The sequence below is a fragment of the Stomoxys calcitrans genome, chromosome 1 (assembly GCF_963082655.1).
Source record: "Stomoxys calcitrans chromosome 1, idStoCalc2.1, whole genome shotgun sequence".
Classification (NCBI taxonomy): Eukaryota; Metazoa; Arthropoda; class Insecta; order Diptera; family Muscidae; genus Stomoxys; species Stomoxys calcitrans.
This window is the reverse complement of record NC_081552.1, coordinates 206,812,790-206,833,723: the sequence shown is the minus strand read 5'-3', so window position 1 is coordinate 206,833,723 and position 20,934 is coordinate 206,812,790. Positions and strand designations below refer to the sequence as shown.

General features: G+C 40.4%; 1 protein-coding gene across 4 annotated transcripts in view; it reads right to left on the bottom strand.

Moving 5' to 3' along the window:
* Window positions 1-20,934, bottom strand: part of LOC106091818 (cell adhesion molecule Dscam2) — a 113,145-nt gene that overhangs the window by 51,860 nt on the left and 40,351 nt on the right. For all 4 annotated transcript variants that reach the window (XM_059370046.1, XM_059369985.1, XM_059370058.1 and 1 more), the window contains one exon: window positions 3,951-4,070. In XM_059370046.1, the coding sequence (XP_059226029.1) occupies window positions 3,951-4,070 (120 nt within the window). The remainder of the gene's footprint in view (window positions 1-3,950; window positions 4,071-20,934) is intronic.

Sequence of the window (20,934 nt, the reverse complement as noted above, 5' to 3'; positions counted from 1 at the left end):
CCTTATCATTGAGCTTAAACTTAAATCGGACTACACTCATTGATATGTGAGAAGTTTGCCCATGTTCCTTCGTGGAATGTTCATGGGCAGCATTTGCAAATTTGCTTTACTTGTTTAGCTTTTGTTCTATGCACAATCACGTACAGGGCAGTCTCCACCGATCTTCCCTTGACATAGGCATGCAGTTTGTATTTCAGCAGTTCGCTGGATGACCTACACTTTATCATGGTACCCCCAATGCTTTCCATGGTTTTGAGTAGAAAGAATGTAAGGCTTATGGGCCTTTGGTGTCGCTTAACTTGCCTTGCCGGGCTTGGGCACAAACACCACCCTTGCCTCCTGCCAGGCTTCCGAAGTACAATATATGCAAGTTCTAGGCACGCTGTGAAAATAGTGGCCGGATGAGGCGCCAGACAGTGGCCCCCCTTTGTAGTGACGCCGGAAATATTCCATTAGGTCCGGCTAACTTAAATGGTTTGAAGCCCCTCAAGGCTTCCTTGACCATCAATTCCGTTATGATAAACCTTCGATTAACCTCATTATTCCAAGATTCCGGTGGCTCCGTGATTCCCATCGTATCTTGTGGAAAATGCGTTTTCATCAAAAGCCTCAACATGTCCAACGTGATATTTGCAACTTTTGCTCATGAACATTCCACTAAGGAACAGGGGCAAACATCAATTCAACCGATTCAAGTTTAAGCTCAATGATAAGGGGCCTCCTTTTTATAGCCGAGTCCGAACGGCGTGCCGCAGTGCGACATGGCATATTACATCACAAATGTTGTCAGCATTAGGAGCAAAAACCCACCGCTGAAAATTTTTTCTAATATTCTCGCCAGGATTCGAACCCAGGCGTTCAGTGACATGGGCGGACATGCTAACCTCTACGCTGCGTTGGCCTTCGTGACATAGTTTCCATATAAATTGATCTACTGATTAGTCTTCTGCTTCCCCAAGAAACTTCGAGTTTTGTCTGATTTGTCCGACATTTAGTACGTACAGTGCACATTTGCCTTTCAACAAAGTTCAGTTTTGTTAATTTTTAGTAGAGTCCATGGTGGTGGGTTGCCTAGATTCCTAGCACTTTTTTTACTTCTTATTGTTGATTTTCTTATATTCACCCCAATGGTTTGGTCTTACTTAATGACATTTTTACCTGTTTCATATAAAGCTTAAATTTTTGAATTCATATAATAAGAGACCCTTTTTATACCCACTGCCAAAGGATGGCAGTGGGTCTGTCTGTTGAAATCACGCTACAGTCTTCAAAATTAGAGATATTGAGCTGAAACTTTGCACTCCATAAACAGGTTAAGTTCGAAGACGGGCTATATCGGACTATATGTTGATATAGCCCCCATATAGACCGATCCGCCGATTTAGGGTCTTAGGCCCATAAAACCCACATTTATTATCTGATTTCGCTGAAATTTAGGACGGTGATTTGTGTAAGGCCAGTCGACATCCCTCTTCGATTTGGCCTAGATCGATGCAGATTTGGATATAGCTGCCATATAGATCGATCTCTCGATTTAAGCTATTGGACCCATAAAAGGCGCGTTTATTGTCCGATTTAGCCAAAATTTGGGACAGTGGGTTGTGTTAGGCCAGTCGACATCCTTCTTCAATTTGGCTATAGACCGATCTCTCGATTTAATGTTTTGGGTCCATAAAAGGCGCATTTATTGCACGATTTTGCCAAAATTCAGGACAGTAGGTTTTGTTAGGCCAGTCGACATTCTTCTTCAATTTGGCCCAGATCGGTCCACATTTGGATATAGCTACCATATAGAACGATCTCTGGATTTAAGGTCTTGGGCCCATAAAAGGCGCATTGTGCCAAAATTTGGGACAGTGGGTTGTGTTAGGCCAGTCGATATCCTTCTTCAATTTGGCTGTCATATAGACCGAAATCTCGATTTAAGGTTTTGGGTCCATAAAAGGTGCCTTTATTGTCCGATTGTGCTTAAATTTGGGACAGTGAGTTGCGTTGGGCCCTTCAACATTTTTCTTTAATTTGGCTCAGATCGGTTCAAATTTGGATACAGCTGCCATATAGAGCGATCTCTCGATTTAAGGTCTTCGGTCCACAAAAGGCGCCCTTATTGCCCAATTTTGCCAAAATTTGGTCCTTCGATATCCTTCTTCAAATTGACCCAGATCGGTCCAGATTTGGATATGGCTGCCATATAGACCGATCTCTCGATTTAATCTTTTGGACCCATTAAAGGCGCATTTATTGTCCGATTGTGCCAAAATTTGGGACAGTGAGGTGTGTTGGGCCTTTCAACATTTTTCTTTAATTTGGCTCAGATCCGTTCAAATTTGGATATAGCTGCCATATAGGCCGATCTCTGGATTTAACGTTTTGGGCCCATAAAAGGCGCATTTATTGCTCGATTTTGCCAAAATTTAGGACAGTAGGTTGTGTTAGGCCAGTCGACATTCTTCTTCAATTTGGCCCAGATCGGTCCACATTTGAATATAGCTACCATATAGACCGATCTCTTGATTTAAGGTCTTGAGCCCATAAAAGGCGCATTTATTGCTCGATTTTGCCAAAATTTAGGAAAGTGAGTTGTGCTAGGCCCTTCGATATCATTCTTCAAATTGGACCAGATCGGTCCAGATTTGGATATAGTTGCTATATAGACCGATCTCTCGATTTAAGGTTTTGGGCCCATAAAAGGCGCATTTATTGTCCGATGTCGCCGAAATTTGGGACAGTGAGTTGCGTTGGGCTCTTCAACATTTTTCTTTAATTTGGCTCAGATCGGTTCAAATTTGGATATAGCTGCCATATACAGCGATCTCTCGATTTAAGGTCTTCGGTCCATAAAAGGCGCCCTTATTGCCCAATTTTGCCAAAATTTGGTCCTTCGATATCCTTCTTCAAATTGACCCAGATCGGTCCAGATTTGGATATGGCTGCCATATAGACCGATCTCTCGATTTAATCTTTTGGACCCATTAAAGGCGCATTTATTGTCCGATTGTGCCAAAATTTAGGACAGTGAGTTGTGTTGAGCCCTTCAACATTTTTCTTTAGTTTGGCTCAGATCGGTTCGAATTTACATATATCTGCCATATAGACCGATCTCTCGATTTAAGGTCTTTGGTCCATAAAAGGCGCCTTTATTGCCCAATTTTGCCAAAATTTGGGACAGTGAGTTGCGCTAGGTCCTTCGATATCATTCTTCAAATTGGACCAGATCGGTCCAGATTTGCATATAGCTACCATATAGACCGATCTCTCGATTTAAGGTATTGGGCCCATAAAAGGCGCATTTATTGTCCGATGTCGCCGAAATTTGGGACAGTGAGATGTTTTGGTTCTTCGATATCATTCTTCAAATGGGACCAGATCGGTCTAAATTTGGATATAGCTGCCATATAGACTGATCTGTCGATTTAAGGTTTTGGGCCCATAAACGCGCATTTTGTTGCTTGGTTTCGCCGAAATTTGGGACAGTGAGTTGTGTTAGGTTCTTCGATATCCCTCTTCAATTTGGCCCAGATCGGTCTAGATTTGGATATAGCTGCCATATAGACCGAATTCTCGATTTAAAGTCTTGGCCCCATAAAAGGCACATTTATAATCCGATTTCGCTCAATTTTGATACAGTGACTAATATTAGGCTTTCCGACATCCGTGTTCAGATCGGTCTATATTTTGATATGGCTACCAATTTTGTTCTACAAAATTGAACATTGACTTGTCTTTGTTAGACCTCTCAATATCCGTGTCGAATTTGGTCCAAATCGGACCATATTTCGATATAGCTGCTATGGGGACATGAATTATGCATTTTACATCGGATTATGACAAAAGGTGGTTTTTATACCTACCCGAGGTGGTGGGTAGCCTAAGTTCGACCCGGCCGAACTTAACCCCTTCTTATTTTTTCAAGTTAATTTTTGCCTTTAGTCGACCTTAATTTTACTTACCCGTTGCCTTTTTCCAAACAATACTGGGAGTAGGGACTCCCTGGGCTTGACAGTGCAGCATTATATGACGATTGCGTTCGACATTTGCATCGCTTGGTTCAACAATCCAACGGGGTGGCACTAGAGTATCAAAATTGCGTGGAAATAATAAAAACCATAATGGAATTATTAATTACATGGGACAATACAAATACAGAATTGTAATAATTTATGATTTCTGCAAATTATCGTTACTATTGTCATAAGCTTTAGTGAATTGGTTTTGTGTGTTAGTGTTAGTGTTTGTTGGAATGTTGGTTTCTTTTTTTTACAAATCAAAGAACATAAACATTGAAAACATTCAGTTTTTTTATTTTTGTTTTGTTTTGTTTTTGTTTGTTTAATAAAATAAAATAAATACGAAAAGTTGCCAAAGAGTAATAACAATAGAAAGACAGAGAGAAATGGGGGAAAAAGTTCTTTTTTGTAGTTTTAGTTGTTTGTTTGGATTTCTGATTCCAACTCTATGGTTATTGTTAACTAATTATGGATAATAACAATAGTCGATAATTAAGGAGTTATGGTTTTTGCAGTATCAAAAAAAAAAAAGTATATATAGAATAAAGTTATAATGGTATTTGCAGTAGTTAGGATGTAGAGCGAACAAGAGAGAAAGAGAGAGCGTTTGTAAATGTAAGAGCAATAGGTTGAGTTTGGGGTAAGGAGATGGAAGCAAGCTCAAAGCAACACAAGTCCAATGTAAATATGCGTTGAAACTAATTACAAAAAGAGGAGGAGGAGGAGGCAAAAGAGAAAACAAATCAAACACAAAAATAAAAACAAATACATTTGCACTTCTATACATATAAATACACACAAACACACTCGCTGGTGTGCAGTAGGAGTTGGCAAACTAAAATATAATTAATAGACATGTAAAGGAAAAACAAAAAAACAAAATTCTTATGCAACATAAAGAGAATTAATTAGCAAAAATTAATTGAGTTAGAAGTTGGCATGGACACACTAAACACACTTCACTCATAATCGCACACACACACATACATTAGCACTCTGCGCACTCATACAAAACCATACAAGAAGGTAATTACCAAAGTTCAATGGAATTGTTTTGCCATCATTGTAGTCAGGACCACAATGATCTCCACTCGTATGTATCTACTTCATATGATGCTATAGGCTAACAATTAAGTTATACCCTAATTACTTGAATATTACAATGTAATAGGAGTATTTTCGCTAGTATTTTTTTTTAAACTGAAAACAAGCAATTTTTTTTGGTTAATTTGTATACCCTCCACCATAGATAGGGTGGAGTATACTAATCTAGTCATTGGGTTTGTAACACATCGATATATTCGTCTAAGACCCTACAAGGTATGTAGTCGAGTCTGAGTCGATCTAACCATGCCCGTCCGTCCGTACGCCTGTCGAAATCAGGGCAGCGATCGAACGCATAGTGCTAGCCTCTTGAAATTTTGCACAGATACTTAACATTGATGTAAGTCATTGAGGAATGCAAATGGGCCAGATTTAGCTCCCATATAAATCTATTTCCCGATTTGACTCTTGAGCCCCTGGAAGCCTGAATTTTTTCGATTTGACTGAAATTTTGCATGTTACGACTTCCAATAACTGTGCCAAGTATGGACCACATCGGTCTATAACCTGATATAGGTCCCATATAAACCGATCTCCTAATTTGACTTCTTGAGCCCTTACAAGCCGCAATTTTTGTCCGATTAAGCTTCCAACAACTATGCCAAGTACGGTCCGAATTGGTCTATAACCTGATATTTGTGTTTGTTTGTCTGTTCCTTGTAGACTCTGAAACGGCTAAACCAATTTTCTTGAAATTTTTACTGATGGTGCATAATGATCCCGTGGTGAGAATAGGGTACTACATTTTTCGATATCTGAAGAGGGAGCGGACCCTCCCCCTTACCCTAATTTTCCGAAACGCCAGATCTCGCAGATGGGTGCTGCGATTTAAGCCAAATTTTTTGTGCTCTCTTATGGTAACCCAAACACTAAAAAGCTGGTATCCAAATTTCGGATGGGGTACCTAGGGGGGCCGCCCCACCCCCAAATCAAATATATATATATATATATATATAGACCAATAACGACAATATGCGACTCAAATGAAATGTATTTAAGATTGGAAAACGTATTTGATAGCCAATTGTCGGACTAAGTATGTGGGGGAACACCTTAACCCCCAAAACACCCCTAAATCGGACATATTAACCGATCATGGCAATATGAGATTCAAATGAAAGGTTTTTGCGAGTAGAATACGAATCTGATATCCAAATGTGCGACCAAGTGTTGGGGGGCCGACCCTCCCTAAAATTCCCCCAAACAGGACTTATTTACTGGCCATCGCAAAATGGGGCTCAAATAGAAGATATTTTAGTGTAGAATACGAATATGATATCCAAATGTGGAACCAAGAGTTTTGGTAGCCGTCCCTCACCAAAAACACCGCCCAAAGAGCACAAATTTATATGGGACTCAAATGAAAGGTCTTTGGAACTACCCCACGAATCTGATATCAATATTCGGGAACAAGTTTTTATGGGCCCAACACGCCTATATTCTCCATTAACGCAAACTGGTCCATATATCTTGCGAACAATCTTTCTCTCTAATACTCCAAGCATCATCTGCTTTCACAATTACCCATGCTTCAGAATCATATAACAACACGGGAAGTATCAGTGTCTTGTATAGTGTTATCTTTATCTGTCGAGAGGTGGCCTTGTTTCTAAACTGCTTACTTAGTCAAAAGTAGCATCTATTTGCCAGTATTATTCTTAGCTTAATCTCAAAATTGATGTCATTCGTTTCGGTTACGGCGGTGCCAAGGTACATAAAGTTACTGACTGTCTCAAAGTTGTGGTTCCCAACTTTCTCCATTTTCTTTATCTGCTCGGTTGTGCAAGGCTTTTTGGGAGCTGAAACCATCCATTTCGTCTTATCCTTATTTACTGCCAGACCCATTTTCACTGACTCTCTTTCGATTCTTTCAAAGGCTGCAGTTACTACTTCCACTGACCGAACTATGATGTCACTGTCGTCGGCATAGGCGAGTAGCATGTGTTCTCCTGTGATTAGTGTGCCATATCTATTCACATCTGCATCTCGTATAATCTTCTCCAACAGGATATTAAAGAGATCGAACGATAGCCTGTCTTCTTGTCTGAAACCTCGTTTGGTATTAAATGGTTCGGAGAGATTCTTTCCTATTCATACTGAGGAACGCTATCAGCAAGTATCATCCTGCAGAGTCTTATTAATTTTGCAGGGATACCAAACTCAGACATGGCTTAAAATAACTTTGAACGTAAATGAGTATCGAAATCGGGGTGGTAGTCAACAAAGAGATGGTAGCTGTTCTTCCTTCTCGGGTCTTTTCCAGGATTTGGCGCAGTGTGAATATCTGGTCTAAGTTGGATTTACCAGGTCTAAAGCCGCATTGATAGGGCCCAATTATCTCACTGACTTTAGGTTTCAGTCTTTCACACAGTACGCTCGATGGAGTATCTTGTATGCGATAGGGAGGAGACTTATTCCTCTATAGTTGGCACATTCCGTCTTGTCTTCTTTCTTGTGTACGGGACATAGTATGCTGGATTCCAATCATCGGGTATGCGTTCTTCTTGCCAGATTGCGCAAATAAGCTGATGCATGCGCCTTATCAGCGTGTCGCCTCCGGTCTTAAATAGTTCAGCGGGTAACCCGTCGGCTCCCGTTGCATTGTTGTTCTTCAGTCGGGTCAGTGTTACTTGGACCTCATTCTGACTAGGAGGTAAACATTCTATACCATCATCAGGGATTGGTTCTGCGGTATCCTCTTCGTCGCCAGCGTTGGACACTAGCAGTTGGGTAAAATGTTCTTTCCATACCTCAGCATGTTATCTGTGTGAGTTAACAGATTTCTTTCTTTGTCTCTGCTGGATGATGTTCCTGCACCAAAGCCATCGGTTTGATGTTTAATTCTTAGGTAGAATTTCCGAACTTCATTCTGACACCTGTACATCTCAATTCGCTCACACTCACGTCTTTTCATTTCCTTTTTCTTTCTGTGGAATAGACGTTTCTCCTCTCTCCTTTTCTCCCGAAACCTCTTCTTCATCTGGAGTTGCTACTGATTGCAGGGTTGCTCCATATGCCGCATTCTAGGAATATCAGTAGCATCTGGATACTCTTGGTCGTACCAAGGGTTTCTTGGGGGGAGACTTCCGGTACCCAAGTACGGATTTCGCGGTATTTTCCATGGAGTGGGCAATGGTTTGCCACCGGGCCATTATATCATCGGAACAAGGAGTGCTTTCACCAAGCAGTTGGGTCAGTCGAGCGGAGTATGCCGCTGCCATTTGTTGTGTTTGCAGCTTTTCAATGTCCAGCTTCCGTGAAGTGTCAGATCGTACTTTCCTCGCCATGTTCAAACGGGTGCGAACCTATGCTGCAACAAGGTAATGATCCGTATCTATATTCGCTCCACGGATCGATCGTACATCTAACACGGTGGATGAATGCCTTCCATCTATCACAAAGTGATCAATTTGGTTTCTCGTGTTTTGATCAGGTGACAGCCATGTGTCTTTGTGAATATTTTTATGTTGAAATCTGGTGCTATTAACTACCTCAGCCTCAATCCATTACGGGACGCTATCTCGTGGAGGCTTAACTTTCCGACTGTTGGACCAAAAATGTCTTCCTTCCCTATTTTCGCATTAAAATCTCCCAGAACGATTTTAATATCATGGGCGGGGCAGCGGCCATATTCTCTCTCTAGGCGCTCGTAGAAAATATCATTGGTCTGCTCGTCTTTATCTTTATAGACGGCCTCAAGGCGAGTAGGCGATATCAAAGATCCAGAAATAGTCTAGTCTATTTCTGCATCTTTGATATCGTGTGAGCTATATCAGCTTAGATACCGTTTCGGATCATACTTGGCATGGATGTTGGAAGTCAGAGAAGTTTTTGTGCTAATTTCAATCAAATCGGATAAAAACTGAGGCTTCTAGGGGTTGTAGAAATCAAATCCGGTGATTGGTTTGTATAGAGGCTATGTTAGCTTATTTTTCGATAGGAGAGTCTCAGTGAGGAGTCAGGTGGTACTGGCTCTTAATTAAATACTAAGTGCCAATGATACACGAGATGACAAGGCGAGTTATTTGCGCCTTCAAATAACCAAGGGCCAACATCAGCGTCTGTTCCCAGGTTACGGGCGGCTGGCGTCGAGCGTCGGATATTGGTGCAAGCGGCTCGCCACAACGAGGGATACGTGTGCAATCCCACAAAATCCATGCGGTTGGGGCGCAGGGCCAGTGACCCGCCCCCGGAAAACTAAGAACTACTATGAGAAACAAAGGAATAGTAAAAACGGACCCCCCCCCAACGTTGACGATCCACGCAAACGAAAACGGGACCATGATTTGCGGATCTGCACCTGGAATGTCCCCACTCTTTATAGAGAAGGTGCAGTATACGCGCTGGCGAATGTATTAGAGAAGTACAAGGCAGATATTACCGCCTTACAGGAAGTGCGATGGACTGGGAAAGGCGCCACTACAACACCAAACGGTGACGAACTATACTATAGCTGCCATAACACGAGGCATGAATTTGGCTATGGATTTGTGGTAAGTCGGAGACTAAACCACCTTGTCTCCAGCTTTACTCCACCGGAGTAAAGGTGTCAAATTCTTCAACATCATCCTTATTTGTGCCCATGTCCCGACGGAAGACAAAGACGAGCAGACCAATGATATTTTCTACGAGCGCCTACAGAGAGAATATGACCGCTGCCCCTCCCATGATATTAAAAATGTTCTGGGAGATTTTAGTGCGATAATAGGGAAGGAAGACATTTTTACTCCAACACTCGGAAAGTTTAGCCTTCACGAGATAACGCCTAGTAATGGGTTGAGGCTGATAGATTTTGCCGCGGCAAAAAACATGGCAGTTAGCAGTAGTAAAAATATTCACAAAGCCACATGGCTGTCACCCGAACAAAACACGAGGAACCAAATTGATCACGTTGTGATAGATGGAAGGTATTCATCCAGCATGTTAGATATACGATCGATCGATCCGTGGAGCGACTATAGATTCGGATCATTACCTTGTTGCAGCAAAGGTTCGCACCCGTTTGAACATGGCGAGGAAAGTACGATCTGACAATGCACAGAAGCTGGACATTGAAAAGCTGCAAACGCAAGAAATGGCAGCGGCATACTCCACTCGACTGACCAAATGACTTAAAGAAAGCGTTCCTTGTTCCGATGAAGCCAAGAATGCGGCATATAGAGCAAACCAAATCGGGAGAAAAGGAGAGAGGAGAAACGTCTACCCCGAAGAAAGAAAGAGGAAATGGAAAGACGTGAGTGCGAGCGAATTGAGATGTACAGGAGTCAGAATGAAGTCCGGAAATTCTACCAAAGAATTAAACATCAAACCGATGGCTTTGGTGCAGGCACATCCTCCTGCAGAGACAAAGAAGGAAATCTGGTAACTGACACAGATAACATGCTGAGGATATGGAAAGAACATTTTACCCAACTGCTAGTGTCCGATGTTGGCGGCGAAGACCAAGTAGCAGTGACCCGACTGAAGAACAACAAGGCAACGGGAGCCGACGGGTTACCCGCTGAACTATTTAAGATACAGGATGCGACACGCTGATTAGGCGTATGCATCAGCTTATCTGCGCCATCTGGCTGGAAGAACGCATACCCGATGATTGGAACCTCAGCATACTATGTCCCGTACACAAGAAAGGAGACAAGGTGGAATGTGGCAACTACCGAGAAATAAGTCTCCTCCCCATCGCATACAAGATACTCTCGAGCGTACTGTGTGAAAGACTGAAACCTAAAGTCAGTGAGATAATTGGGCCCTATTAGTGCGGCTTTAGGCCTGGTAAATCCAACCTAGACCATATATTCACACTGCGCCAAATCCTGGAAAAGACCCGAGAAGGACAAATCAACACCTACCATCTCTTTGTTGACTACAAGGCCGCTTTCGATATTCCTCTACGTTCAAAGGTATTTCAAGCCATAGCTGAGTTTGGTAACCCTGCAAAATTAATAAGACTCTGCAGGATGACACTTGCTGATACGCGTTCCTCGGTAAGAATAGGAAAGAATCTCTCCGAACCATTTAATACCAAACGAGGTCTGAGACAAGGAGACAGCCTATCGTGTGATATCTTTAACATTCTGCTGGAGGAGATTATACGAGATGCAGGTGTGAATAGATATGGCACACTAATCACAAGAGAACACATGCTACTCGCCTATGCCAACGACATCGATATCATCGGTCGGTCACCGGAAGTAGTAACTGCAGCCTTTGAAAGAATCGAAAGAGAGTCAGTGAAAATGGGTCTGGCAGTAAATGGATATAAGACGAAATGGATGGTTCAGCTCCCAAAAAGCCTTGCACAACCGAGCAGATAAAGAAAATGAAGAAAGTTGAGATAGCCACAACTTTGAGATAGTCAATCTACCTTGGCACCGCCGTAAACGAAACGAATTACACCAGTTTTGAGATTAAGCGACAAACAGATGTTACTTTGGACTAAGTAAGCGATTTAGAAACAAGGCCACCTCTCGACAGACGAAGATTACACTATACAAGACACTGATACTACCCGTGCTGTTATATGGTTCTGAAGCATGGGTACTTGTGAAAGCAGATGAGGCAGTGCTTGAAGTATTTGAGAGAAAGATTTTTCGTAAAATATATGGACCAGTTTGCGTTAATGGAGACTACAGGCGACGTATGAACTACGAGCTGTATGAGATGTATGACGACGTTAGCATAGTTACACGCATCAAAATACAACGGCTGCGTTGGCTAGGTCATGTTGTCAGAATGGATGAAGAAGCTCCAGCAAAGACGTCTTTTGAAGGCAAACACGGTGGTACAATCAAACCGGGAAGACCAAAAGCCTGATGGAAAGATCAAGTTGTGGGAGACACCTCGAAACTTGGTGTCAAAGATTTTAGAATGAGCGCAGAAGATCGAGGCGCTTGGAACGCTATTCGGCCTTCGGCTACTGGAACATATATTCTGTCATATCCAAATAAAGAAAGTAAAGTTAAGTCATAAAAACAATTTTTCTTTTTTTACATAATAAAGATATGAGCCCATCTTTTATTGCAAACTACTGCATCCTCTCCCCTACTTCTTTAAACTCCCTACCATTAGTTACTTTTACTGAGCAGAGTTATTCATAACCGGCTATCTTTTCTATTTTCACTTCTATATTTAAATACAATAAGTGACACCCTACTACTCACCTATTGCATATGACCTGTACAGTAGTAACAAAAATGTGTTGTCTTGGTGTGTAATCTCCCAATAGATATACATACATACGAACAATAAGATTGCAAATGCCACACAAAACCATGTTTTTTGGAGATTGGCTGACCAACATGTCGAGTGGGGCCACGCACATCTCACTCCCACTCACCCTCACCTACTATTTATAAAAAGTGATACTCTTTCTCTCGCACATCTACGAGTTGTTTCTCTTACTCTCACTTCTAATACTCACTCAGATTGGCTGACCAACATGTCGAGTAGGGCCACGCACATCTCACTTCCACACACCCTCACCACTATTTATAAAAAGTGATACTCTTTCTCTCGCACATCTACGAGTTGTTTCTCTTCCTCTCACCTCTAATACTCCCACAGATTGGCTGACCAACATGTCGAGTAGGGCCACGCACATCTCATTTCCACACACCCTCACCTACTATTTATAGAAAGTGATACTCTTTCTCTCGCACATCTACGAGTTGTTTCTCTTCCTCTCACCTCTAATACTCCCTCAGATTGGCTGACCGACATGTCGAGTAGGGCCACGCACATCTCACTCCCACACACCCTCACCTACTATTTATAAAAAGTGATACTCTTTCTCTCGCTCATCTACGAGTTGTTTCTTTTACTCTCACCTCTAATGCTCCCACAGATTGGCTGACCAACATGTCGAGTAGGGCCACGCACATCTCACTCCCACACACCCTTACCTACTATTAAAAGTGATGCTCTTTCTCTCGCACATCTACGAGTTGTTTCTCTTCCTCTCACCTCTAATACTCCCTCAGGTTGGCTGACCAACATGTCGAGTAGGGCCACGCACATCTCACTCCCACACACCCTTACCTACTATAAAAAGTGATGCTCTTTCTCTCGCACATCTACGAGATGTTTCTCTTACTCTCACCTCTAATATTCCTTTAGATTGGCCGACCAACATGTCGAGTAGGGCCACACACATCTCACTCCCACACACCTACTATTTATAAAAAGTGATACTCTTTCTCTCGCACATCTACGAGTTGTTTCTTTTACTCTCACCTCTAATACTCCCTTCACACCGATAACGAAGGCTTTAAAAAAAAAAAAAAAACAACAAAACCAACAACAATATGCTGTGTTTATGCTTCTTCTTCTTTTATTGAAATTTAATTCCTCATTTTCAAGGCCTTTCTTTAAGGAAAACTAATTTTCATATATAGTCGTCGTTTCTTTTGTCTTTCGATTGATTAAAATCCATTCAGGCGTTTGACTGTAATATGTACCACAAAATCGCCTTTATAAAACCTTGACCGCTATATAATATAAATATAAACACTATTGATCTTCATGATATTTTAAGTCGATCTAGCCATGTCCGTCCGTCTGTCTGTCGTAAGCAAGCTAACTTTCGAAGTAGTAAAGCTATCCGCTTGAAATGTTGCACAAATACTTTTTATTAGGGTAGGTCGATTGGAATGGTAAATAGGTCATATCGGTGGTCCATGTTTTGATATAGCTGCCAGATAAACCCATCTTGGATCTTGACTTCTTGAGCCTCTAGAGGAAGCAATTCTTATCCGATTGGGCTGAAATTTGGCATGAGGTCTTTTCTTATGATTTCCAACAACTGTGCTATGTATGGTTTAAATCGATCCATAGCCTGATATAGCTGCCATATAAAATGAACTGGGATCTTGAGTTCATGAGCCTCTAGAAGGCACAATTATTATCTGATTCGGCTGAAATTTGGAACAACGACTTTTTCCATGACTTTCAACATACTTGTCAACTATGGTCTGAATCGGTCTATAGCCTGATGCAGCTTCCATATAAACCGATCTCCCTATTTTACTTCTTGAATCCCTAAAGGGCGCAATTCTTATTCGAATTGGCTGAAATTTGACACAATGACAATAGCATAGCAATTCTTTACTTTCATCCTTTGTTGGCCTAAAACTAGATACCGGGAAAGGAACTCGACAATTGCGATCCATGGTGGAGGGTATATAAGATTCGGAATCCGGACGAACTTGGCACGCTTTTACTTGTTTGTAATGTGAAGCCTTTTAGGCCCATACATATGTTCATAGAAAATTTTGCTCAGTAGTCGTTCATTTCAAAAATTTCAAAAACTAATCAATATTTAAGACAAATGTTATTTGTCCTATTAATTTTCAAAAATCAATTTTTTCAAATGAAATTGTTTCTTTTGCTTTGTGTTGAAGCCTTAATTCATACATTTCTGGTTTTTTTTTTTTTGCTATTTGAGAAAACTTAATACACAAACATAAAAACAATTATGCCAGCAAATTAAAGATAAATATAATTGTGACCAATTTGCCGAGAATTTTGGTAGTAATTAAGTTAAAATTGAAACAAAAACAACAGAAGAAAACTAAATAAAAGTACATCAACTACATTTAAGATATTGTGTGGGCATTTTTAAGCTGTAGGCAACTAAAGGGTTAACATAAGGTCTTTATGCGGACAACCGTATTTCCAAGAAGTACAACAAAGGCTTTTCGTAAGAAGCAATGCAACTCGGAGCACTTGTTCACTTTATACTCGAAAGGAATTAAATGACCAGAAATAAAACAATAATGACCAAAGTTTTGTGAGCAAATCTTTGAGGTCATAAGGGCAATTAAAGCAACTGAGGAAAAGGATGTTGTGGCAGGATTCGGTGCAAAAATAGGAGTTGCAAATCAAACACATTGCAAGCAGCAACCAAAGTGGAAGCAACAGAAAATGCTTGAATGAAGAAGAGCTGAGTCCAGAGCCAGATAAATGAAGCAAATAATTTTTCGCACAAGGGCAGGTGGAATTGAGTTTGCAAACGAAAGAAAAAACAAGCATGGACTCAAATTAAAAAACACATAAAGCTCAAAGGAGGTTCTGCATCAGGGAGAAAATGAATGGATGGATATTCCAGGGATATAACAACTCTCGAACTGCACATGCAATCAATTCGATGTCCAACTTAATGTCCATAGATATCCACTGCAGCCTTGTAATTGCTTTTGAATAACCAAGTTCAAATTATAGAAAAAAAAAATTGTCTATAAGCATATGGCATGCAGATTCAAGCTATGGCTGTCATGCTAGGCAACTACTTTTATTGTCTAAACTAACAAAAACCATAAAATTTTTCTAAGTAAAGTGGTTTGGTGGGGCAAGCAAATTTTTAATCTTATTTGATTGGTTTACTGCGAAGCTTTAAATAAATGTCTCATGTTTACACTTTCTTTCGATTTTTGTTTTTGGTTCGAGATTGTAGCAGTTTTTGTGTGAGTGTTGGTTGGTTGGTTGGTTAGTTGGTTCGTTCATTCATTCATTTTAGTCACTTTCACGAGTTAGTTTGGTTTCGCCAAAATTGGTATTTTAATCGATTTTCTTGTTAGTTGTAATTGGTTTGGATAGCTTTTGAATTGAGTCGTCCATTATCGAGAGTGGGGTTGTGTAAAAAGCGCTGCATTAATGTGCACAAAGCTGTAGCTTATTAAAGCAAATTAAAACATATTAACAAGTTTAGTTATACAATAGAAATATATATATATATATATGTATAAATAGATATATTGTTTTTTTTTTTTTAATATATAAATAAATATAGATCAACTATTTAGTGATGGAAAATATTGTAGTCTATCGCGATTTCTATGGTGTAAAAAAAGAAAATCATAGTTCTGATAGCAACCTTTGTAACATTATCGGCAGTCAAACTCTTAGTTTCCTCAAATTGTATGAAATTTAGAATGAAGGTACTAGGCTGCTAAGACGAAACCTCAAAGAAGTTAATAATCTCGTTCAAGTTTTTTGCCTGTTAGGGCAGGATCATTAAATTTTACAATTTTTGTCTGTTTCTCTTTCGAGACGAGCTCAATGATCGGAGATGCAAATGGAAAAGGAAAGCCAAAGTGTGTTGCTATCGTTGGTTTTCCTTTTCCATTTGCATCTCCGATCATTGAGCTCGTCTCGAAAGAGAAACAGACAAAAATTGTAAAATTTAATGAATGAAAAAAAAAAAAAATTAAAAGTTCAGCAGAGCCTGGCCAGGATTCGAACCTGGACACAAGGAGCAACAGTGTGAACTATTGCCATTGTCTTAGCGTTCGAAGCCATCAATACAACATCCAAACAGATGCTCAAAATCATGTGTAATACGGAAGAAGTGTAATTTGTCACAGAAAGAATGTCTGTCATTACACAAAAATACATGCATTGGGAAAAGTACAGCTAATAAGCAGGGTGGTCGAGCTTGGTTAATGTGGTAATTGTATCATAGATGCGTTTTCGCAATTAAATACGCTTCAGATACAACATACCAACGCAGGACCCTTGAAGCCATCACACCAAAGACGAAACGCGTCCCATAGTGGTTGGTGTGTGTTGCTATCGTTGGCTTTCCCATTCCATTTGCATCTCCGATCATTGAGCTCGTCTCGAAAGAGAAACAGACAGAAGGTAATAATTTTTAGGTCATTAAATTTGTATGGGTCTTTAAATGGCCGCAATGTTTTACACTAGACTTGGCAAATTATTCATACAAATCATTTAGCTTTTGCAAGATCAACAAAATATCGCAAAGAAGCTCATTGCATGTATTGGGTTGCCCAAAAAGTAATTGCGGATTTTTTTTAAAAGAAAGTAAATGCATTTTTAATAAAACTTAGAATGAACTTTAATCAAATATGCTTTTTTTATACTTTTTTTCTAAAGCAAGCTAAAAGTAACAGCTGATAACTGACAGAAGAAAGAATGCAATTACAGAGTCACAAGCTGTGAAAAAATTTGTCAACGCCGACTATAAGAAAAATCCGCAATTACTTTTTGGGCAACCCAATATCTTTGCTCCCTGAGAGCACACAAAGTTCAATTGGTGAGGAAGAGGGACATTCGCCCGTTCTAAAAGTTGACGGTATTCCTCAAAGAATGGTTTAGCATATTCAAGACGCACAGTGGGATATGATAGCCATTACCATGGATTCCGCCAAAAATCCAGCGATCGGTTTGTATTGGGGCTATATAACCTAGGAGACCGATTCGGATAATACTCTCGGCACTAATGTTGAAAGTCAGAACAGAAGTCTTTGTGCCAAATTCAAGCCAAATCAGATAACAACTAAGGCTTCTAGGGGTTGAATGAGTCAAATCCGGGTACCGAATAGCTTAGAGACCGATTTGGATCATACTCGGCACTGAAGTTGAAAGTCAGAACAGAAGTCCTTTTGCCAAGTTTCAGCCAAATCGGATGAAAACTAAGGCTTCTAGAGGCTAAAGAAGTCAAATCCGGAGATCGGTTTGTATGGTGGCTATATCAGCTTATAGACCGATTCGGATCATACTCGGCAGTGATGCTGGAAGTCAGAACAGAAGTCCTTGTGCCAAATTTTATTCAAATCGAATAAAAATTGAAGTCTATAGGGGCTCAAGAAGTCAAATCCCGGGATCGGTTGGTATGGGGGCTGCATCAGTTTATAGACCGATTCGTATAATACTCAGCACAGAACCCAAGCCCCAATTTCAGCCAATACGGATGAAAATTTAAGTCTTTAGGGTCTGGAGAAGAAAAACCTGGTTGTCAGTTTATACGGGGGATATATCCGAATTTGAACCAATATGGCCCATTTAGAATCGCCAACGACAAATCTCGTGCAAATCTCGTCCGATTTCACTGAAGTTTTGCACATGTTGTGTTGGTATCACTTCCAATAACTGTGCAGAGTATGATTTATATCAGTTCATAACCTGATACAGCTGCCATATAAACCGATCTGGGATCTTGACTTCTTGAGCAACTGGAGGGCGCAATTCTTATTCGATTTGCCTGTAATTATGCACGTGTTGTTTTCAACAACTGTGCTTAATATGGCGCAAATCGGTACATAACCTGATATTGCTGCCATATAAACCGATCTGGGATCTTTACTCTTGAGCCTCTAGAGGGCGCAATTCTCATCCGATTTGGCAGAAATTTTGTACAACGGCTTCTCCCATGACCTTCAACATACGTGTCCAATATGGTCTGAATCGATCTACAGCTTGATACAGCTCCCATATAAACCCATCTCACGATTTTGCTTCTTGAGACCCTATAAGGCGCAATTCTTATACGAATGGACTGAAATATTACACAATGACAGATTTGGAAATATCACACAATGTTCAATTCATTTATGGTCCGAATCGCCCTATAATTTGAGATAGCTCCAATAGCATAACAATTCTTATTCATTATTCTTAGTTTGCCTAAAAAGAGATACCGCGCAAAGAACTCGACAAATGCGATCCATGGTGGAGGGTATATAAGATTTGGCCCGGCCAAACTTCGCACGTTCTTTCTTGTTGGAACTACGATCCATTAAGTGCAAATCTGGCGAAATCTGCAACGCTAAGAAGGAGAAGAGCTAGACCCATTGATAATTATACCGTTCGTCTAAGAATCACTTTCTGATTCGATTTAGCCATGTCCGTCTGTCCATCCGTGTGTATTCTTGTAATCAAGGTACAGGTCGTATTTGTTGTGCAATCGCCACGAAATTTGGCACATGTCTTTTTGTTGGTCAAAGACGAACGCTATAGATTTGGGTAAAAATCGGTTCAGATTTAGATATAGCTCCCATATATATGAATCGACCGATTTGCACTTAAAAGGCTGTAGTTACTACATTTTTCAACGGGTGTGCAAAAAATTTGGCACAGATTGTTTTGTGACCAATCCTGACATATCTGCAAGATTTCATCAAAATCGGCTCAGATTTGGATATAGCTTCCATATATATGAATCGCCCGATTTGCACTTAAATGGCTGTAGTAACTACAATTTTCCACCGACCAGCACCAAATTTCCAATGGATTGTTTTGTGACCGATCTTAACATATCTGCAAGATTTTTATCGAAATCGGATCAGATTCAGATATAGCTCCCATATATATGTATCGCCGATATGCACTTAAATGGCCGTAGTAACTACGCCACAAACTGTGACATGTTGAAAGTCGGAGATTGAAACACTTTGTCTCCAGCTTTACTCTGGTGGATGAGAGGCTAGCCACAATCCGCATAAAAGCCAAAATTTTCAACATGTCTCAATTGTGTCCATGCTCCGACCGAAGACAAGGACAAGCAGACCATGGGTATTTATAGCAAGCTAGAGTCGTTACTTGTCGTGTCACGCGTGAGTCATGTGATTCGTGAGTGAGATCCAAAGCTAATCATGTGATCGTATGTGACCGTGTTTGAGCGTGAGTAAGTGAAATCACAACTCACGAGAAAATCACGACTCATGAGACACTCACGAGACACTTACGACTCACGAAACATAAAATTTCTCTCATGCCCCGACCGAAGACAAGGACAAGCAGACCAAGGGTATTTATTGCGAGCTAGAGTCGTTAGTTGTCGTGTCACGCGTGAGTCATGTGATTCGTGAGTGAGATCCAAAGCTAATCATGTGATCGTATGTGACCGTGTTTAAGCGTGAGTAAGTGAAATCAGAACTCACGAGAAAATCACGACTCATGAGACACTCACGACTCACGAGACACTTACGACTCACGAAACATAACATTTCGCCCATGCCCTCAAATCATACGGTATTTTAACGTACGAATCTGTCTACAGGTGCAAAGAAAGGAAAAGAACTTATAAGTGGTTATGCAGGAACAGAAGAAGTTCCCACTGTTGAACCATCCAGATTGCTTTAAAAACCCCAATAACTTGCGAATATTCACATCCGCTAAATCAGACAGGTTCTCAAATAATTGATAACCTAAAGTGGAACTTCTTCTAACTGCTAGTGCGGGACACACATACAGAAAGTGTTCTATAGTCTCTTCTTTTTCGATGTCCTCAAAGCTTCTGCAAAAGTCTTCAAGGGGTCTGCTATTTTGATACATTATATACATTAATATACGTACCTACGATCTGCACAAAGTGTGACACGGATTGTTTTGTAACCGATCTTAACATATCGGCAAGATTTCATAAAAATCGAATCAGATTTGGATATAGCTTCCATATATGTGTTTCGCCCGATTTGCACATAAATGGCCGTAGTATCTACAATTTTCACCCGATCAGCACAAAATTTGGCACAGATTGTTTTGTTACTGATCTTAACATATCGGCAAGATTTCATCGAAATCGGATCAGATTTTAATATAGCTCACATATATAAGTATCGCCCGATTTGCACTTAAATGGTCGTAGTAACTACAATTTTCCATCGATCCGCACAAAATGTGACATGGATTGTTTTGTGACCGATCTTAACATATCGGCAAGATTTTATCAAAATCGGATCAGATTTGGATATAGCTCCCATATATATGTATCGCCCGATTTGCACATAAATGGCCGTAGTAATTACAATTTTCAACCGATCTGCACAAAATGTGACACGGATTGTTTTGTAACCGATCTTAACATATCTGCAAGATTTTATCAAAATCGGATCAGATTTGGATATAGCTTCCATATACGTGTTTCGCCCGATTTGCACTTGTGGCCGTAGTGAAAACAATTTTCAAATGATCTGTTCAAAAAAAGATGGTTCAGTTTTAGATATAGCTCTCATATACATATATCTATTGCCCGAATTTATAATTGTAGGGTACGTGTATGGTATTATATAGTCGGCTCCGCCCG